The sequence below is a fragment of the Myotis myotis genome, unplaced genomic scaffold (genome assembly GCF_014108235.1).
Source record: "Myotis myotis isolate mMyoMyo1 unplaced genomic scaffold, mMyoMyo1.p scaffold_m19_p_15, whole genome shotgun sequence".
Lineage (NCBI taxonomy): Eukaryota > Metazoa > Chordata > Mammalia > Chiroptera > Vespertilionidae > Myotis > Myotis myotis.
In genome coordinates, this window is record NW_023416319.1 from 36,133,450 (window position 1) to 36,151,566 (window position 18,117).

At 33.3% G+C, this 18,117-nt stretch overlaps 1 protein-coding gene across 8 annotated transcripts in view; it reads right to left on the minus strand.

Annotated features, from left to right (window-relative positions):
* Nucleotides 1-18,117, minus strand: part of JMJD1C (jumonji domain containing 1C) — a 252,566-nt gene that overhangs the window by 176,105 nt on the left and 58,344 nt on the right. For 2 of the 8 annotated variants that reach the window (XM_036336850.1, XM_036336851.1), the window contains one exon: nt 2,036-2,085. The exons of the other annotated variants lie outside the window; for them this stretch is intronic. In XM_036336850.1, the coding sequence (XP_036192743.1) occupies nt 2,036-2,085 (50 nt within the window). The remainder of the gene's footprint in view (nt 1-2,035; nt 2,086-18,117) is intronic. 8 annotated transcript variants of the gene reach the window in all.

Genomic DNA, 18,117 nt, shown 5'->3' on the forward strand with positions numbered 1-18,117 from the left:
GAAATGCTGTCACCAGCAAACCCAACAAACTGCTCCAGGCTAATATAAGTTGTCCTACTCTCAAATGTACATTACTTATCCAAACTCCATGAACTTTTTAAAACTTCACAAATATGCTTACAAAGAATATTCTAGACAAGTATCAATTTAGCAAGACCAACAATGAATAAGAGTACTGAGAATTATTATTTATAATCTAAGACACTGAAGGTCTTAAGTTCAGATGATAAAGTTATATAAGTGATTTCAAAAACTATTATAGAATGGTAAAATGGTATTCAATACTCTGAATCATTACTTTCCAGGTCATATACTATAGCACAAAGAGCATATTCTCTAGAGTTAGAACACTAAGACCATGAATGAAAAAATTTCTCGGATCCTCAGTTTTCAAATTAGTAAAATAGAGGTAATTAATACTTCAGAGGGTCGTTGTAAGAATTAAACCTGATAATGTCAGAAAAGGACTCAATAAGGTAACTGACACATGCTGGCTTCACTTTCTTTTTTTCTTTGACCTAAAAGTATAATACACTTCATATACAGAGAAAATGTCTGGCTAGAGATTTGTCACAATGATTAAGATTCCATTATATTAAAATGTTATAAGGAGAAAGGACACATAAAATGCAATTATTCAGAAAAACAACGAATTTAATTTAAAAAGGACCATCAGAGAAATTGGTCAATCTCATTCTAAAGTGAGAAGGAGGGGGGAGACAAGAATATACATGATATTTTTAATCTTTGTTTTTTTTAATTACCCAATGTCTAAACTACACTAATTTTAAGATATTTAATATTTTGACATAAAGAAATAAAAATGATCTCTTCACACAAAAAAGCTAGGAAAATGAAATTTGCTATTGGAATAGTAACATGCCTGTATAATTTATTTTTCAAACAGCTAAAGAAGAAGAAAAAGTAAGTAACAAAGATAGAAGGCATCTAGAAATCCACGAATCCAAGGGTGACAACATGATAATTTGGGAAGGAGAATAATCAGAAGCAATAATATTTATAAATATGTAATAGAAATTATCCATATAGAATGTTTTCTTAACATTAAAATTTAAAGTTACATAGATGGAATGAATACATTACGGTGGAAAGAAATGTCAAACATGCTCTACTTGTTTTAAGTCAATTTTTTAGGAAATTCAACCTAAATTATAAGACATTGCTATTTACCAGTTGTAATGACGAGGATCAATATATGATACAGTTTTTGCTCCCAGAGAGACATAAATCTTATTTTAAGATAATTGCAATAAATATTTAGATAGCAATCCTTATAAAAAATACCATCATACAGCTTTTGAAATTTAAGAAGTATTATGTAACACATGTATGTATATTCTCTCAATTCATTTTTAACTTCTAAATTCTGTCACAATACAAACCTATAAAGTAGATATTAGGTACTTTTTTATAGGTGAGAATGCAAAACCTAGAAAGAAAGGTTTATCTAACATAGTTAACATTTGGCAGAGTGAGAACTCAAACCTGAGTCAAATTTTATAATACCACATATAGCTCCAGAAGGAAATACTCAATAAGGTGGATCAGAAATCAAGAAAGCAAAAGTTAACTTTTAATTATTTAGATGTCAATAATTCTAATAAGAAATGGGAAGAGATATTCCCTAAGAAAGTATGGACTCCAATAGTAAAAGAAATATCTTATCAACATTTTATTTCCCAGGACCTGATATACTTTAGGAACTTAATAAATGTGAGTGAACTGAATAAAGGTGATGAATGAGAAACAATATGGCTATATAGTTTCCTCATGTCAGATTTTAAAAGGACATATGGAAGAAGGGAAATGTAACTAAGAATATTTACAAATTAATATCATAAAACTTGTAAGAGTATTGTCAGAATAAACTAAACTTTATAAATAATACTAAAGAAAACAATACAAGCCCACTGGCTGCATAAATGTAAGAGGATGAACTAAGAAGAAACAAGAATATTGCATGGGAAAGATGATGTAATGTTAAGAGATGCAGAGAGAATAAAGAACTACTCACACCTCCTCTTTTGCATCCATCTTCTCCACCAAGGAGAATTGAGTAGAAAACTGGAAAAGGTAGAAGAAACATAGTTATAAAGTAAATGAAGTTGAAATGAGAAAAGAAGACAGTAAGAGAATACTGAGATACTTTTTAAATTAGTTTTTGTCTAATGAGTCTAAATAGTCACAGACCCAAATTAGGCATGCATCTCTAATGTAATCTGTAAAACATAATAAGAAAGGAAAACAACTTCTAAAATGCACTGATTCTGGAAATGGGGAAAACTTTTTCAAGAAAATTATATATTAGCCCGGCCAGTGTGCTCAGTGGTTGAGCATTGACCTATGAACCAGGAGGCCAGGGTTCGATTCCCGGTCAGGGCAAATGCCTGGGTTGTGGTCTCGATCCCCAGTGTGGGGGATGCAGAGGGCAGCCTATCAATGATTCTCTCTCCTTGTTAATGTTTCTATCTCTTTCTCTCCCTTCCTCTATGAAACCAATACAAATATATATTTAAAAAAGAAAATTATATATTAAAGAAACATAATTTGAGTTTAAAAGGCTCTTGACAATCCATTTATGTCAGTTTATATCTAGAGTATAAAAAGTATTATTTGCAAGATGGCTTGCAAGCACTACAAGAGAAAAAGGTTACACCAAAAGCAAATTTTATTTCGCTACAAGTAATCCTAAACTTTTTCTTTAGCAATAAATTTCTTCTTTTTAGGTAGATTAGTGTAACTAATACAATAGAAATTTTAAAAATTATGATATTGTGGGGAAAAAATTGAAAATATTTTTAGGAATAAAATGAAAAATATAAGCTCATTAATAATATAGCACACTAGGGTATTCAGCTGAATAAACAACCATAACTTACAGTATTTACCAAGAACTAAAGTAAAACTGATTGAATCTCTTCTAAAGTAATCCACAGGGTTCTTTCCTCATACTTTAATCAAGATAAAAAAGATAGAGTCAACAGGACTCAACATTAAGAGAATAATTTAACATGTTGGATAATAAGATGAAGATTCCAAAAGATTTCAATAGAGCCCTAGCTGGTTTGGCTCAGTTGATAGTACATCGACCTGCAGAATGAAGGGTCCCAGATTCGATTCCAGATAAGGGCACATGCCTGGGTTGCAGGCTTGATCCCCAATAGGGGCTGTGCAGGAGGCAACTGACCAAATGATTCTCTCTCATCATTGATGTTTCTCTCTCTCTCTCCCTCTCCCTTCCTCTCTGAAGTCAATAAAAAAAATATATTAAAAAAAAGATTTCAATAGTTTGGTAAAATGGGCAGAATAAAACTATGTTAAAATAACAGCAATAGCAATGGCAGCTGACTTTTGTGCAATAAAAGAAGATTAAGCTAAAGCTAGAATTTGGCAAAGCTGATAAACACTCCAATTTACAACAAAGAAGCCCCAAAGATTCAAAAATGAGGGGCAAGTAGGGCTAATAGGAAAAATGAGACTAGTCTGTTTCTTTTTCTGGCTTCAGCCTCAAAAGTGCCTCCCACTTTGGCAGAAAATGTGTGTGTGTGTGTGTGTGTGTGTGTGTGTGTGTGTGTGTGTCCCCCCCCCGGAAAAGGTTATCTTTGGGTCTCTGGATCAGGGAGCATATTGAAGTAAGCTGAAGGCAGACATTACTACTGAAACAACGGATTAAGTGAAAGTTTACATGATGAAGTAATGTTGAAAACCAACACTTTTTTCCCACTTCCAAGTCTATAACCTTGTTGGGTGAAACTTTTTAGAGGTAGGGAAAAAGACTAGTGGATTTCTCTGGGAAAGCTGACCAGTTTAAGACAAAAGGCAACTAAATACACAGACATTAGGTGTTCCCCAAAGAAATGAGCTGATCTCTAAACAGACAAGACTATAGCCAACAAACCCTGCCCACATGCTCAGAGCTCCCAATGTGCTTTTAAATATGAGTAGTCAGTCATCAGATATTTCCTGCAAGTAAAACATCAAATATAAAACATACAAAATAACACAGAGAGAAAAAGTGACTTCAAAGAAAACAAGACTCTGAAAAGAAAACATACCAAAATACTAATATAATATTCCCAATAAGGTAAGAGAAACATAATCAAAACACAGAAACAGGAAGCTATAAAAAAAAAAAACTATCTGGAAAACAAAAAAGTTTTTTAAAATTAAACTTTAATAGAAAAAAGGAAAAATGCAATAGAAAGTTTAGAATATTAAGTTAAAAGTTTTTTTACCACTAACTAGAACAAAAAGAATGTAAATGAGGAAAAATAAAAAGAGGACCATCATGGTCTCATACCAAAACAAAAGATCCAGAAAGAGAAAAATAATTAAAAATGAGAAAAGTGAAGAAACAATTCAAAAAAAATTTTCCTAGAACCTAAACTCAAAGTTCCCAGATTGAAAAGCAACTCCTCAAGAGCTAATAAGCACCATGGATGAAAAGAGATATACATCTAGGAGGAATGTCATTGTGAAATTTCCAAGCACAAAGAACAGAGAAGATTCCACACGATTCTTTCAGATGATAGATCAAAAAGCAGAATGGCATGATTTTTCAAAAGCAAAAACAGATTCTGGAAAACTTTAGATCAATACTTTCAAAATTATTAAGAAAAATAGTTTCCAATCTCTAACCCAGAATTCTATAACCAGTCAGAAATAAGTCAAGTTTAAGAGTAGAATATAGATACTTTCAGATGAACAAGTATAAAAAAATGTCCACACAGGTAGTCCTTTTAAAAGAAATTACTGGAAGATATATTCCACCAATAATACAAGAGACTATGTAAACCCAAATATGAAATCTAAGAAAAGAGTTAAATAAAAAAAGACAAGGGAATCACCAGGATGATGGCAAAATAAGACCACAAGAGGTCAAGAGTGTCCAGATACAAAAGCCCCAGGAAGATTACTAAAGATTAAGATAAAATTGACAGGTTACTTAATATAAATACTTGAGTGTACTGAGAGAATTTTACATAATTGGGGAGTATCTGATTAAATCTGTGACAAGTACCCAGAACACTAAATAAAGGGAGGAAATGCAAGGCAATTATTAACTCCCCCCCAAAATAAAATTATTTTCCAAGAAATTAAAAGTCAGCATATAGGCAACCAAAAATACTGTTTATAGAGTCACAATAATATAAACATTAGGTATCCATTTAACCAAAATTGAAATATATTGTAAGTACATATGGAGGAATATCAGTTTATCAGGTTTTACATTTTTATCTACTCTTGTTTGTTTTTATGTTCTGTCTTTCCTGCCACATGTTAATATAAAAAAAAATCACTAATGTTTAATAAGTATCATTAGCATTTCAAAAGCATGGTCATTGAGGAACCACAGTAAACCCTTGATTTTTCAGACCTCGATTTAACAAACTTTGGATTTAATAGACACAATTTTTGGTCTGTATGTCCTATGTGAAAATTAACACCCTGTTAATTTTAAAATGCTTTTAAACAAGATTTGCTTATAATTAAAGTAACTGGTTATTTATTGTTATTAATTCACTTGTTATTTTAAATAAATTTTAGCAAATAGGCAATATGTTGGAAAAAAACACTAGTAATTTTGCCAACATAGATATTACATATCTACACTATAGTCTGTAGATTTAAATCCAATGGTAAACAATATTCAGTGAATGATTAGCACATGATCATTCAGTATCACTTGAGGTAACTGGTTCTGTTGTCATGTGGCATGACTGTAGCAGTTTTAACACCTGCCGGCCTATGTTCCCACATGTGTTAAGCCATACCCCAGCCACGTACAATTGTTTACTCACAGTGATTGGTGAATGCATGCATTTACTAGACGTATTCAGTATAAATTTTAAATTACAGTTAATACACATTGAAAACTTTTATATGAAATTAAACTTTTCATGCATAATTTTAATTACACAAACATGTCTACATAATTAAAAATAGGTAAACTAATTTGTCAATTTTTTAACATACGTATTCGGAAAACCTATTTTATTATATAATTGACTTTCGGCTTTAAGGGACACCCCTCGCCCAGATTAGTCTGTTATATCGAGGTTTTACTGCACTTGTAACTGACAACTTGCTACATACAAAAATACCATGTACAAAAAGGAGGACCTATGTAATAATTTCAACAGTAAAGATTTTTGAAAAGAAAAAAAAAGACACCACATACAGAAAGTTCTAAGAGGATAGACCATGTTGGGGATACTTAGCAACAAAGTACCTAGAACACAAGTCCTCAATAAACACTGTTTGAATAAATGAAATAAGTATGCACATAAAAACTTTGTATAATATATACATATGCAAGATTATGTGAAACTGATTTGCATTTATGGTAAGCCACTCTAAGCATTGTGATAGAATTTCAGTAAAATTAGTATTTATAGCCATAGCCGGTTTGGCTCAGTGGATAGAGCGTCAGCCTACGGACTGAAGGGTCCCATGTTCGATTCTGGCCAAGGGCACATGCCTGGGTTGTGGGCTCGTTCCCCAACAGGGGGTGTGCAGGAGGCAGCCAATCAATGATTCTCTCTCATCATTGACGTTTCTATCTCTCTCTCCTTCTCCCTTCCTCTCTGAAGTCAATAAAGACATATATTTTTAAAAATAAAAATAAAAATAAAATAAAATTAGTATTTATAAAAAAAAAAAAACTTTTATCATCTGGCAATATTCAAAGGTCTCACACCTTTTTGTGACTGCCTGAAAGCACTATCAATTATCTATCTGAGAAACTAATGAATAATAAGACCGTAGGTACTCCCAATTTTAAATATTTTAAGCATTTATACTAGTAAATGACCCCTAAATGCCATGACATATAACAACATGTTATTTCACCTAGTCAGTTAGTTGAGCATCGTCCCATGCACAAAAGGTTCGGATTCCATTGCCAGTCAGAGTACACACCTGGGTTGCAGGTTTTCAATTCCCAGTCAGGTGAGTACGGGAGGGAACTGAATGAAATTTCTCTCTCCCATCCTCTTTCTCTCTCAAATCAATAAAAACGTATTTTAAAAAATACTCAGGTTTAAAACTTTTTGACTTTCAAATTCTGGGACAAATACTTATAACAATCATTTCCTACTTTAAAAGTATCCCCTTTCATAACCCTGGATTCTGTTGGTTCCACACCTGCTACTTAATGGTCTCATTTCCTATCCCTACTTAGGTGTATTCCTACTCATGTTCCCAAATTCTCTAAATTCAGAGAAGTCATACTGTTATATTGCATAAACTATTCTCTTTGTCACTTCTCAAAATCTTAAGTGAAACAGGTACTCAAAATATGTTAAGGTAGCCTCGCTGGTGTTGCTCAGTGGTTGAGCGTCAACCTATGAACCAGGAGGTCATGGTTAGATTCTTGGTCAAGGAACATGCCCAGGTTGTGGGCTCGATCCGCAGTTGGGGGTGTGTAAGAGGCAGCCAATCAATGATTCTCTCTCATCATTGATGATTCTATCTCTCACTCCCTCTCCCTTCCTCTCTGAAATCAAGAAAAATATATTTAAAAAAGTATGTTGAGGTAATAACATTCTCATCCAACCTTTCGTTGTTTATTCTCAATAATACAGTTCCACGTAATAGTGTTTCATCTTCATCTCAAACAATGTACAAAACACATCATCTTCCCCTAATGAGCTCTCTCTTTCTCACATTCCTTATGTACCAAAAAGAATATTTTCTGTTTTCCTAGTGCAATCCATTGGAATTTTCCCCCTTAATCATTCTTTTTTACTTACATTTCAGTCCTGTCTTCATAATCAGATCCTACTTCATTCACATTCCTCATTACTGTCCTGTACTTTTTACTATCAATATCCTAGCTCAGTTCTTACTTATCTTACTTATAGAGTAAAACAGCACTGATAAGGGGCAGTAAACATTTAAATACCATTCCACATTTAACAGTTGTGTGAACTTGGGAAATTATATAACTTTTCACTTTCCTTATCAGTCTAAAGGGGTTATATGGGTTTTGTGAGGATTAAATAAATTAACATATATAATTCAATACAGTGCCTCACATATAGTAAGCCTAAGTGTTTTAAACTATTCTCTCTGCCTCCAATCACTCCCAGTCCCCAGCTTACCTACTGCTTACCTACTACTTACCTACTACTGACAGACTAATTTTCTTAGAACACTTTCGTCTTCCCATTTTATTCATGTAAGCTATCATGACTCCTTCTGAATCAAGATCAAACTCCTAAGTCTCACATTTATAGCTTTCCATTACCTAGTCCAGGAGTCAGCAAAATATAGCCCACAAGCCAGTCATCTGTTTTTGTATATAAACTCTTAATGAAACACAGCCACCCTCATTAATGTATGCAATGTCCTTGATGCTTTCTCCCTTTGATATCAGAGTTGAGCAATTGTGGCATAGTCCATAATGCCCAAAAACATAAAATGTTTACTAATTAGATTCTTTACATAAAATGTTTGCTGATCCCAGACCTAGTTCAGTCTCTTATCTGTACTATTCCATATATATATATATATATATATATATATATATATATATATATATATATTCAAGCATGTCTAAAATAAAACTCATCTCTTTTTTTGTATATTTGCTCCTCTCAAATTCATTATACAGTATTATTAATATTTAACAAATATTTATTGAGAACTTACCACATGCAACACACTACTCTAGTAACTGGGTAGACAGCAGAAGACAAAAAGAAAGCCCCAGCTCCCATAAAGCATATTTGCTTTTGGAGGGCAATAAACCAAATATTAAGAAACTCATACATATAAATACATGTCAGTTGGTAATAAGTACTTTGAAGAAAATCAGAGTTGTCAAGAATAACAGAATGGCAGAAGACTGGGGTGCTATTTTATTTTATTTTTATATTTTTGGTATATTACCTCTATTTTTATATATACATATTTCTTGGTTAATATAATTTTATTTTGTTTTTTCCATAACCATTTATGCCCCTATACCCTCTTTATCTCCACCCACTTCAGCCCCTCCAATCACCATGTGTCCATGCGTTTTTTCTTTTTTTTATTCTTTTTTTGCTCAATCCCTCCACCCCTACACCAAACAGAGCTGTCTGCCTGCTGCTCTGAGTCTGCCTCTATTTTGCTTGTTAGTTCAATTTGTTCATTCAATTCTAATGAGTAAAATTATGAGTACCATGTTGGTTTTTGTTATTAAACCTCACCTGAGGATATTTTTTTCCACTGATTTTTAGAGAGAGTAGAAGGGAGGGAGGGAGGGAGGGGAGGAGGGAGGTAGTTAAGAGATAGAGAGAAACATCAATGTGAGAGACACACATCAACTGGTTGCCTCTCACTTTTTTCTTCACTCTCAAGATCACTGATGTTATTCAGGGTCTTTTATGGTTCCATATAAATATTTGGAGTATTTGTTCTAGTTCTGTGAAATATGCCATTGGTATCATAGACAGGAATTGCTCTGAATCTGTAGATTGCTATTGTGAATGGGATTGTGGGGTTGTTGTTTTTTTGTTTCCCTGCCTGATAGTTCATTATTCTATCCTATATAATAAAAGTGTAATATGCAAATTATCCCCCTCTACCAGGAGTTGTCCAGGAGAAGGGAGGGAGGCCCCGGCCAGCAGCCGGGGGAAGGGAGGGAGTACCTGGCCGGCAGCCGCGAGGGAACCTATCAGTGCACGAAATTCGTGCACCAGGCCTCTAGTTGGTGTACAAAAATGCAACTAATTTCTAGATATTTATTTTGTATCCTGCTAATTTACTGAATTCACTTATCACTTCTAATAGTTTTTTGGTAGAATATTTAGGGTTCTCTATAAAAAGTATCATGTCATCAGAAAATGATGACAGTTTTACTTCTTCCTTTCCAATTTGGATACCTTTTACTTCTTCTTGTCTGATTGTTGTGGCTAGGACTTCCAGTGCCATGTTGAATAAGAGTGGTAAATGTGCACAACCCTGTTTTGTTCATGATCTTAAGGGGAACACTTGAAGTTTTTGCCCATTGAGTATGATGCTGGCTGTGGGTTTGTCATATATGGCATTTATTACATTGAGGTATGTTCCCTGTATTCACAACTTTTGCTGAAAGCTTGATCATAAATGGGTGCTAGATTTTATAAAATGCTTTTTCTGCATCTATTGATATGACCATGTGGTTTTTATTCTTCACTTTGTTTATGTAGTGCAGTGATGGTGAACCTTTTGAGCTTGGCGTGTCAGCATTTTGAAAAACCCTAACTTAACTCTGGTGCCGTGTCACATATAGAAATTTTTTGATATTTGCAACCATAGTAAAACAAAGATTTATATTTTTGATATTTATTTTATATATTTAAATGCCATTTAACAAAGAAAAATCAACCAAAAAAATGAGTTCGCATGTCACCTCTGACACGTGTGTCATAGGTTCGCCATCACTGATGTAGTGTATCATGTTCTATTGTTTTGTGGATATTGTACCAAACTTGCATCCCCAGAATAAAGCCTACTAAATCATAGTATATCATCTTTTTAATGTATTGCTGGATCTGTTTTGTAAATACTTTATTGAAGATTTTAGAATCTATATTTATCAGGGACATTAGCCTATCCTTTTCTTTGTCATGCCTTTATCTGGTTTTGGAATTAGGGTAATTCTGGCCTCATAAAATGAACTTCCCTCCTCTTGCTTTTTTGGGAATAGTTTGAGAAGGAAAGGTGTTAATTCTTCTTTGAATGTTTGATAAAATTCACTTGTAAAGCTATCTGATCCAGTGCTTTTGTTTGTTGGGAATTTTTTTATTACTGCTTCAATTTTACTATTCGTAATCTGTCTATTCAGATTCTCTGATTATTCCTGATTTAGTTTTTGAACACTGTATGTTTCTAGGATTGATCCATTTCATTCTGATTGTCCAATTTGTTGGCATATAGTTGTTCACAATATTTTCTTACAGTTCTTTGTATTTCTTTGGTGTCAGTTGTTACTTCTCTTTCATATCTGATTTTATTCATTTGGGTCCTATTATTTTCAATGAGTCTGGTTAAAGGTCTGTCAATTTTGATGATCTTTTCAAAGAAGCAACTCTTGGTTTCATTGATCTTTTATTGTATTGCTTTTTAAAACTCTGTTTCATTTATTTCTGCTCTGGTCTTATTATTATTTCCTTCCTTCTACTCACTCTGGTTTTTGTTGTTCTTTTTCAAGTTCCTTTACATGTAAAGTTCGATTGTTTATTTCAGCTTTTCTTGTTTCTTGAGATAGAACTGTAATACTATGAATTTCTTTCTTAGGACTGCTTTTCCTGTGTCCCCACAGATTTTGGTTTTCTGTGTTCTCACTTTCATTTATTTCAAGGTATCTTTCTTCCTTGATCTCATTGTTAACCCATTCACTGTTTAGGGACATGTTATTTTGCCCTATGTCTTTGTGTGTTTTCAGTTTTCTTCTTGTGATTGATTTTCAAGTTTCATAACATTATGGTCAGAAGAAATGCTGAATATAATTTTATTTTCCTAAATTTATTGAGACTTGTTTTGTGTCCTAACATGTGATCTATCGTAGAACATGTCTCATGGGCACTTGAAAAGAATGTACACTCTGCTGCTTTGGGGTGAAATGCTCTGAAAATAGCAATTAAATTTATTTGATCTAGTGTGTCATTTAATGCCACCATCTTCTTATTGATTTTCTGTCTGGAAGATACATTCATTGATGTTAATGGGGTGTTAAAATCCCCTAATATAACGGTATTACTGCCAATCTCTCCTTTTACGGTCTATCAAGATTTACTTTACATATTCAGGTGTGCCTATGTTGAGTGCATTAATGTTTACAAGTTATATCCTTTTGGATTGCTCCCTTTATTATGTAGTGTCCTTCTTTGTCTCTTATTCTAGCCTTGGTTTTAAAGTCTATTTTGTAGTAATATACGTATTACTAACCCAGTTTTTTTTTCCTATCCATGGACTAGGGTGCTATTTTAGATATGATGGACTAAAATGAGGCAACATTTGATAGAGTCCTGAATTAGAGAGTGAACCACAGGAATGCTTTGGGGAAATGCAATCCAGGAACAGAAGAAACTCAGCCCTACAGTGGAGTAGATGCCATAATTAAACTGCGCTCTAGGTGCCTCCCTTGCCACACTCGGACTTACATGCAGAATATATAAAGACCCTGGACCTTCTATTAATTGAAAAGAAAAGATAATCCAAATTTTTAAATGGGCATAAGATTTGATCTGGCACCTCAATGAAAAGAGTATAGTATATCCAAATAGCCAATAAGCGTATGAAAAGCCACTCAACAAGTAATCATCAATGAAATGCAAACTAAATATGAGCAAGTTAACAAATATCAAAATAATAATACTGCCCTGCCGATGTGGCTCAATTGGTTGGAGCATTGTCCTGTGCACTAAAATCTGGCAGGTTTACTTCCCGGCACACACAGGTTGTGGGTTCGATCCCCGGTAGAAAGGCAGCCAATTGTTTCTTTCTCATATTGTTGTTTCCCTTTCTCTTACTCTCTCTCTCTCTCCCGACCTCTCTCTAAAATCAATTAAAATCAATACATAAACACACACACACACATGCAAACCTGCCTCAGTTTTGTTTCTTATGAATTGAAAAGTCAGAGATAAATTTGTTGAAAATTATCTGGGGATTAAGAATAAAAATCTTTGGATAAGGTATACTGACTAGTACTCTGAATCCTTAATTTTGAAACTTTGTAGCTATAATTAGACAATCACTTGCCTCCTACATAAGAACATTGACAAAGCAAGATTGTTTTCCACAGAAATGTGACCAGGCTTTTATAAAACATATGTTTGGACCAGGATTATCTCATGCTGAATCAGAGGCAAACAAGCAAATTTAAAGACAGGCAAATAATTCCCATCTCCAGTTTTTAAAGGTAATTACTGAATTTTGTCCACAAAATTCTCACTTTATAGGTACTTGGGTGTAGAAATTCAATGTGAATATATTTAGAAAGTATTTTGAATTTCTAATTTGTAACAGGGAAAGATAGTAAAGAATAAGAAAGATTTCCATATCCTTTTATGTAGAAGAGAATTCTATAGCTTAATGTTTTAATCTTTTAAAATTTCATATAAAAAATTAAATATCCAAGAATTATACTAGAAAATGTGCATATTTTAGATGTATTTACATATTGTCATGTTCTCTGGCCCATCAGCCTACATATATTTATTTACTAATCTTGGTTGTTCCTATACATCCTGTCAGCACGTTTGCAAAATGTTTCAAAACAAGTAGGATTTATTTTAAACATGCAGAATTTTTAAAAAATATAACCAAATGAATGATATAATTTAACTGGGCATCCAGTTTGTTATTAACATAATTCACCAGTAATAAGTTCACTAAGTAGCACAATTAACATTTTCATACACTAAAAATTAATGAAATGACAATAGTGCAATTACTGTTTAAATGTAAATATAAATATAATAGTACAATACTAAGTTTAATATATAAATTGATTAATGTTAAATGCACACCATTTACTACAAATCATATCCTTTATTTAAAAGAACTAATTTAGTATATAAACCTATGCAATACACAATTGTTTCAAAACCATAAAATGGAAATATATAAGATTATATTCTTTAAACTTTCGTTAAACTATTTTTAGAAATTCTGCGTCTGACACAATGGAAAGCAATTGGAATGCCCCATGGAAGAGCAGCACCTGCAGGAAAAGATCCAGTTCTCACAACTACTGGTACTATCAATTCATCACTTCATTCTCAAACATTAAGGCACTCCCCTTTTCTCCCTTCCTGTACACTCAATCAATGAAGTTGAAGAAAACAGAGCTTAGTGTTCATAACGACTCCCACAACTACACAGCTGGACCTCTTACATCCTCTAAAAAATACTGTCCTTTAGAGAACAGGCTTTATTTTAACAGAAATTCATTCGTGCAGCATCCTGCCCTTAGCTAGGAGTTCCAGATAGGATAACTTGTCTGTGATACATTTAACCTCTATAAAAAAGTTTTTATTTAAAAAAAAACTTACAATTAAATAAGAAAACAAATGATATCTGCAATGTTTAACCTACAGAAGGAAAAACATGACCAAGGCAAAAAATAACATATGTCAACCCTTCATGACAATTTCATAGGCAAAAATATTTTCAATAACAAAGTAAAATATTATTCATGCAACAATCAGGATTTTCTTAGTTGTTCTTTTTTTTTTTTTTTTTTTTTAAAGTAAGTAAACATTTAAAAATTACCTAAACTGTAATCCATGATTTGGGAAAAATAATCTATCTCATTTTGTCAATATTTTTCACAGTGTTCTTAATATTTTAGAAAGCTTTTGATATGATGAAAACCAGTTTAAAATTTCCTTGACATGTTCCTAACCACTAAAGGCCTGTCAAATAACAAGGGGAAAACTGTCTAGCTGGCTGATCATGCTGTGCTGGTAATTTCTCAAACATCTGCTAAAGGTCAGATTTCCATTGCATGGAACCAATCAATGGAACTATACAATTCTCCTAGTGCCATAAGAAGCTGAACAAAGACTATTTTATATAAGTAATGACACATAATCATAGCTTTGTAATAAATTACAGCCAAGTCTATCCCTTTCTCTTCACAGAATTCATACATTTAAAATATGATTATAAAATTCAATTTGTATTTTATTCTGGGCTCTTTGTTTTGTGGTTTGTTTTTTTTTTAAGATTCTTCTATTGATTTTTAGAAAGAGAAGAAGGGAGTGGTAGAGAGAGAAACATCAATGCTAGAGCATAACATTAACAGGCTGCCTCCTACACACACCCTACCAGGGATTCACAACCCTCTGGGACATGAAACAAGGCCCAACCAATTGAGCAACACCAGCTAGGGCGGGTCTTTCATTTTTTAAGAGCAGAAATATTAAAGCTAAATTTAAAAGTTAAAGTACTCTTCCCTTCAAGGTACCACTCCTACGTGTTAAATACTAAAACTCTGTCAAATTCTGATAAACATATTGCAGCTATAAAGTGATGATAAATACAAAAATCATGCCATTTTATATAAGCCTCCCAATTATGAATGGTTTTAAATCTTATACTAAAACACCTTGCAAAATTTAAATGATCAAATAACTATTTGAAGAGCGTTATAAAAAGAGTTTAATGTCAGCATTTTCATGTAGCTGAAATCTCTCACTTAAAAATGTTAAAGCTACTATGAAATAAATAGATCATAAAACTCTATTTGTAATTATACCATATACTAAGGAATTTTCATATTATAAATGTAAATTGTTTCCTTTCAAAGAATGAAAAACAGAGAACTTACTTCTAATGAGACTATCATTAAGTCTTAAAACAGTCCAATCCTTTGGCAAGACAATTGAAAGAAGCCAGGTATTGTCAAATTAGAAGCACATAATCTTCCTGTGTAATACCTACAATTTTTTATTTTTCAGTGGACCCTATCATTTATTTTTGTAAACATCAACTTTAAAATTTTTTTTTAAATGCTTATATATATATATATTTTGAAAGAGAGAGAGAGAGAAACATCGATGTGAGAGAGAAACATGGACTGGTTGCCTACGGGGACCAAACCCGAAACCTGGACAAATGCCAAACTGAACTGGTGACCTATCAGTGCACGGGACAACACTCAACCAATTGAACCACACCAGCGAGGGCTGGACCTAACGATTTAGTCAATAATTTTGCTCTAATAACCTGCATTATAAGCTAAAGAAACATAAAATTTGGAAACAATGTTAAATATTTCCCAAGATTATTATCATCACAGAAGATACTGAGTTCATAGGTAATGCTGATGCTACTGGTCTGAGGACCATACTTTGAAAATGATCATATTAAAGAATATCTGTAACATGCATCCTGACAAAATACTCATTTTATCCAGTACACCATTTTCAATCTCCCTTTAACACTTAAGCACAAATGACTGTTCAGAAATCTCTTCACTGCTAATAGCATAACATCCAAATCAGGACTACTGAAGGGATTACAAGAAATAAAATCATTAGACTTCTACTTTTCTTTGATGACACAAGGGAAAGTCTGTCTGCATAATATTTTTTGGCAATGCTAAAATCATTGAATATTTTCTATATAATTATGTATCAGAAACTGTCAGGTGCTAAATTATAAATAATAAAAGCTACATTTATCTACTTACTATGGTTCAAGTTACGTGACTTTATGATGGTGCAGAAGTGATACGCATTTAGTAAAAAACATACTGCAAATTCTTTTTATTTATGTATTTATTGGGGTTTTTAGTTTTGTTTTTTGAAGCCAAGAATTAACAAGATAGAAATTATTGACCCGAGGACCCTAAGAGATAAAAAACCCAGAGAAACTGTGCCCTGAGGCTGAATCATCAAACAAACAAAGCACTTACTTGGTGGCCTCCACAGGCTGGATCTAACAAAATTAACCCGTGTGCTTTAAGAAATTAAAGGTGTGTACCCTTAACACCTGAAAGGATTAGAGAACGTCCTGAAGCCCACAAGAGCCTGAACCAGTTTCCTCTTCCCAACAGTTAAGAGTGATTGACCGGCCCTGGCTGGGTAGCTCAGTTGGTTAGAGCATCATACTGAATGCACCAAGGTTGCGGGTTCAATTCCGAGTCAGGACACATACAAAGAGCAACCAATGAATGCATAAATAGGAAGAACAACAAATTGATGTCTCTCTTTCTCTCCCTCCCTACCTCCCTCTCTCTCAAAATCAATAAATTAAAAAAAAAAAAGGAAGACTGACCTCATAATTCACATGGCAACAACACAGTACTTACTAGAAGGGTTTGTAATGGAGATTAAATAGCCCTAGACCAGTGGTCGGCAAACTCAGTCAACAGAGCCAAATATCAACAGTACAACGATTGAAATTTCTTTTGAGTGCCAAATTTTTTAAACTTAAACTAAATAGGTAAATACATTGTTATTAACTTAATTAGGGTACTCCTAAGGCTTAGGAAGAGCCACACTCAAGGGGCCAAAGAGCCGCATGTGGCTCGTGAGCCACAGTTTGCCGACCACGGCCCTAGACTGACAGCTGCTCTGGTTGCACTATAAAAATCTTAAAAACTAGACCCTCTCCCCCAATCAAACTACAAGTAACTTGACTGCATCCCAGAAAAAATTCCAATATTTATAGGAATACTAAAAAACAACACAGTACATAACAAGGTAATATTAATAGTATCTGGAATTCAAAGAAAAATTACAAGGCATCTAAAGAAATAGGATCTATGACCCATAAAGAGAAAAAATTTATTCAATCAAAACAACCCAAAGGGACACAAATGATAGATTTTTAAAAAACAATTAGTAGACAAGAAAATTTAAACAGCTAATTATTATATTCTACGTGTTCAAAAAAGTTCAAAGATCAAACACTGTAAGTAAGCATAGACCTGGAAGATATTTTAAGCAACTAACTCAAATTGAAATTGTGGAGATGAAAACAATGATGTCTAAGATGAAAAATACACTGGATGGGACCAAGAGCAACTGAGATATTACTAAAGAAATATTAGTGGGGCCCTAACCGGTTTGGCTCAGTGGATAGAGCATCGGGCTGCGGACTGAAGGGTCCCAGGTTCGATTCCGGTCAAGGGCATGTACCGTGGTTGCAGGCACATCCCCAGTGGGAGTGTGCAGGAGGCAGCTGACTGATGATTCTCTCTCATCGATGTTTCTGACTCTCTATCCCTCTCCCTTCCTCTCTGTAAAAAATCAATAAAAATATTTTTTTTTAAAAAGAAATATTAGTGGAACTGAAGATCAAGCAACATCAATTTGTTGTTCTTTCTATTTATGCATTAATGTAGGAAAAGACTGAAAAAAATGACAAGAGTATCACTAAGTTGTAAGACAATGTAAAATTGACAATATATGTATAATTGAATTTCCTGAAGAAGAAAGCAAGGGGAGACAAAAACAATTTTTAAAACTAAGAACCAAATAAATATTTTACTAATTTGATACAAACTAAACCTGCAGATAAAAAGAATCTCAATTAAACTCAATCTCAAAAAACATGAAGAAAATGACACAAAAGTCAATCATAAAACCAAACTGCTTAAAGTCCCTG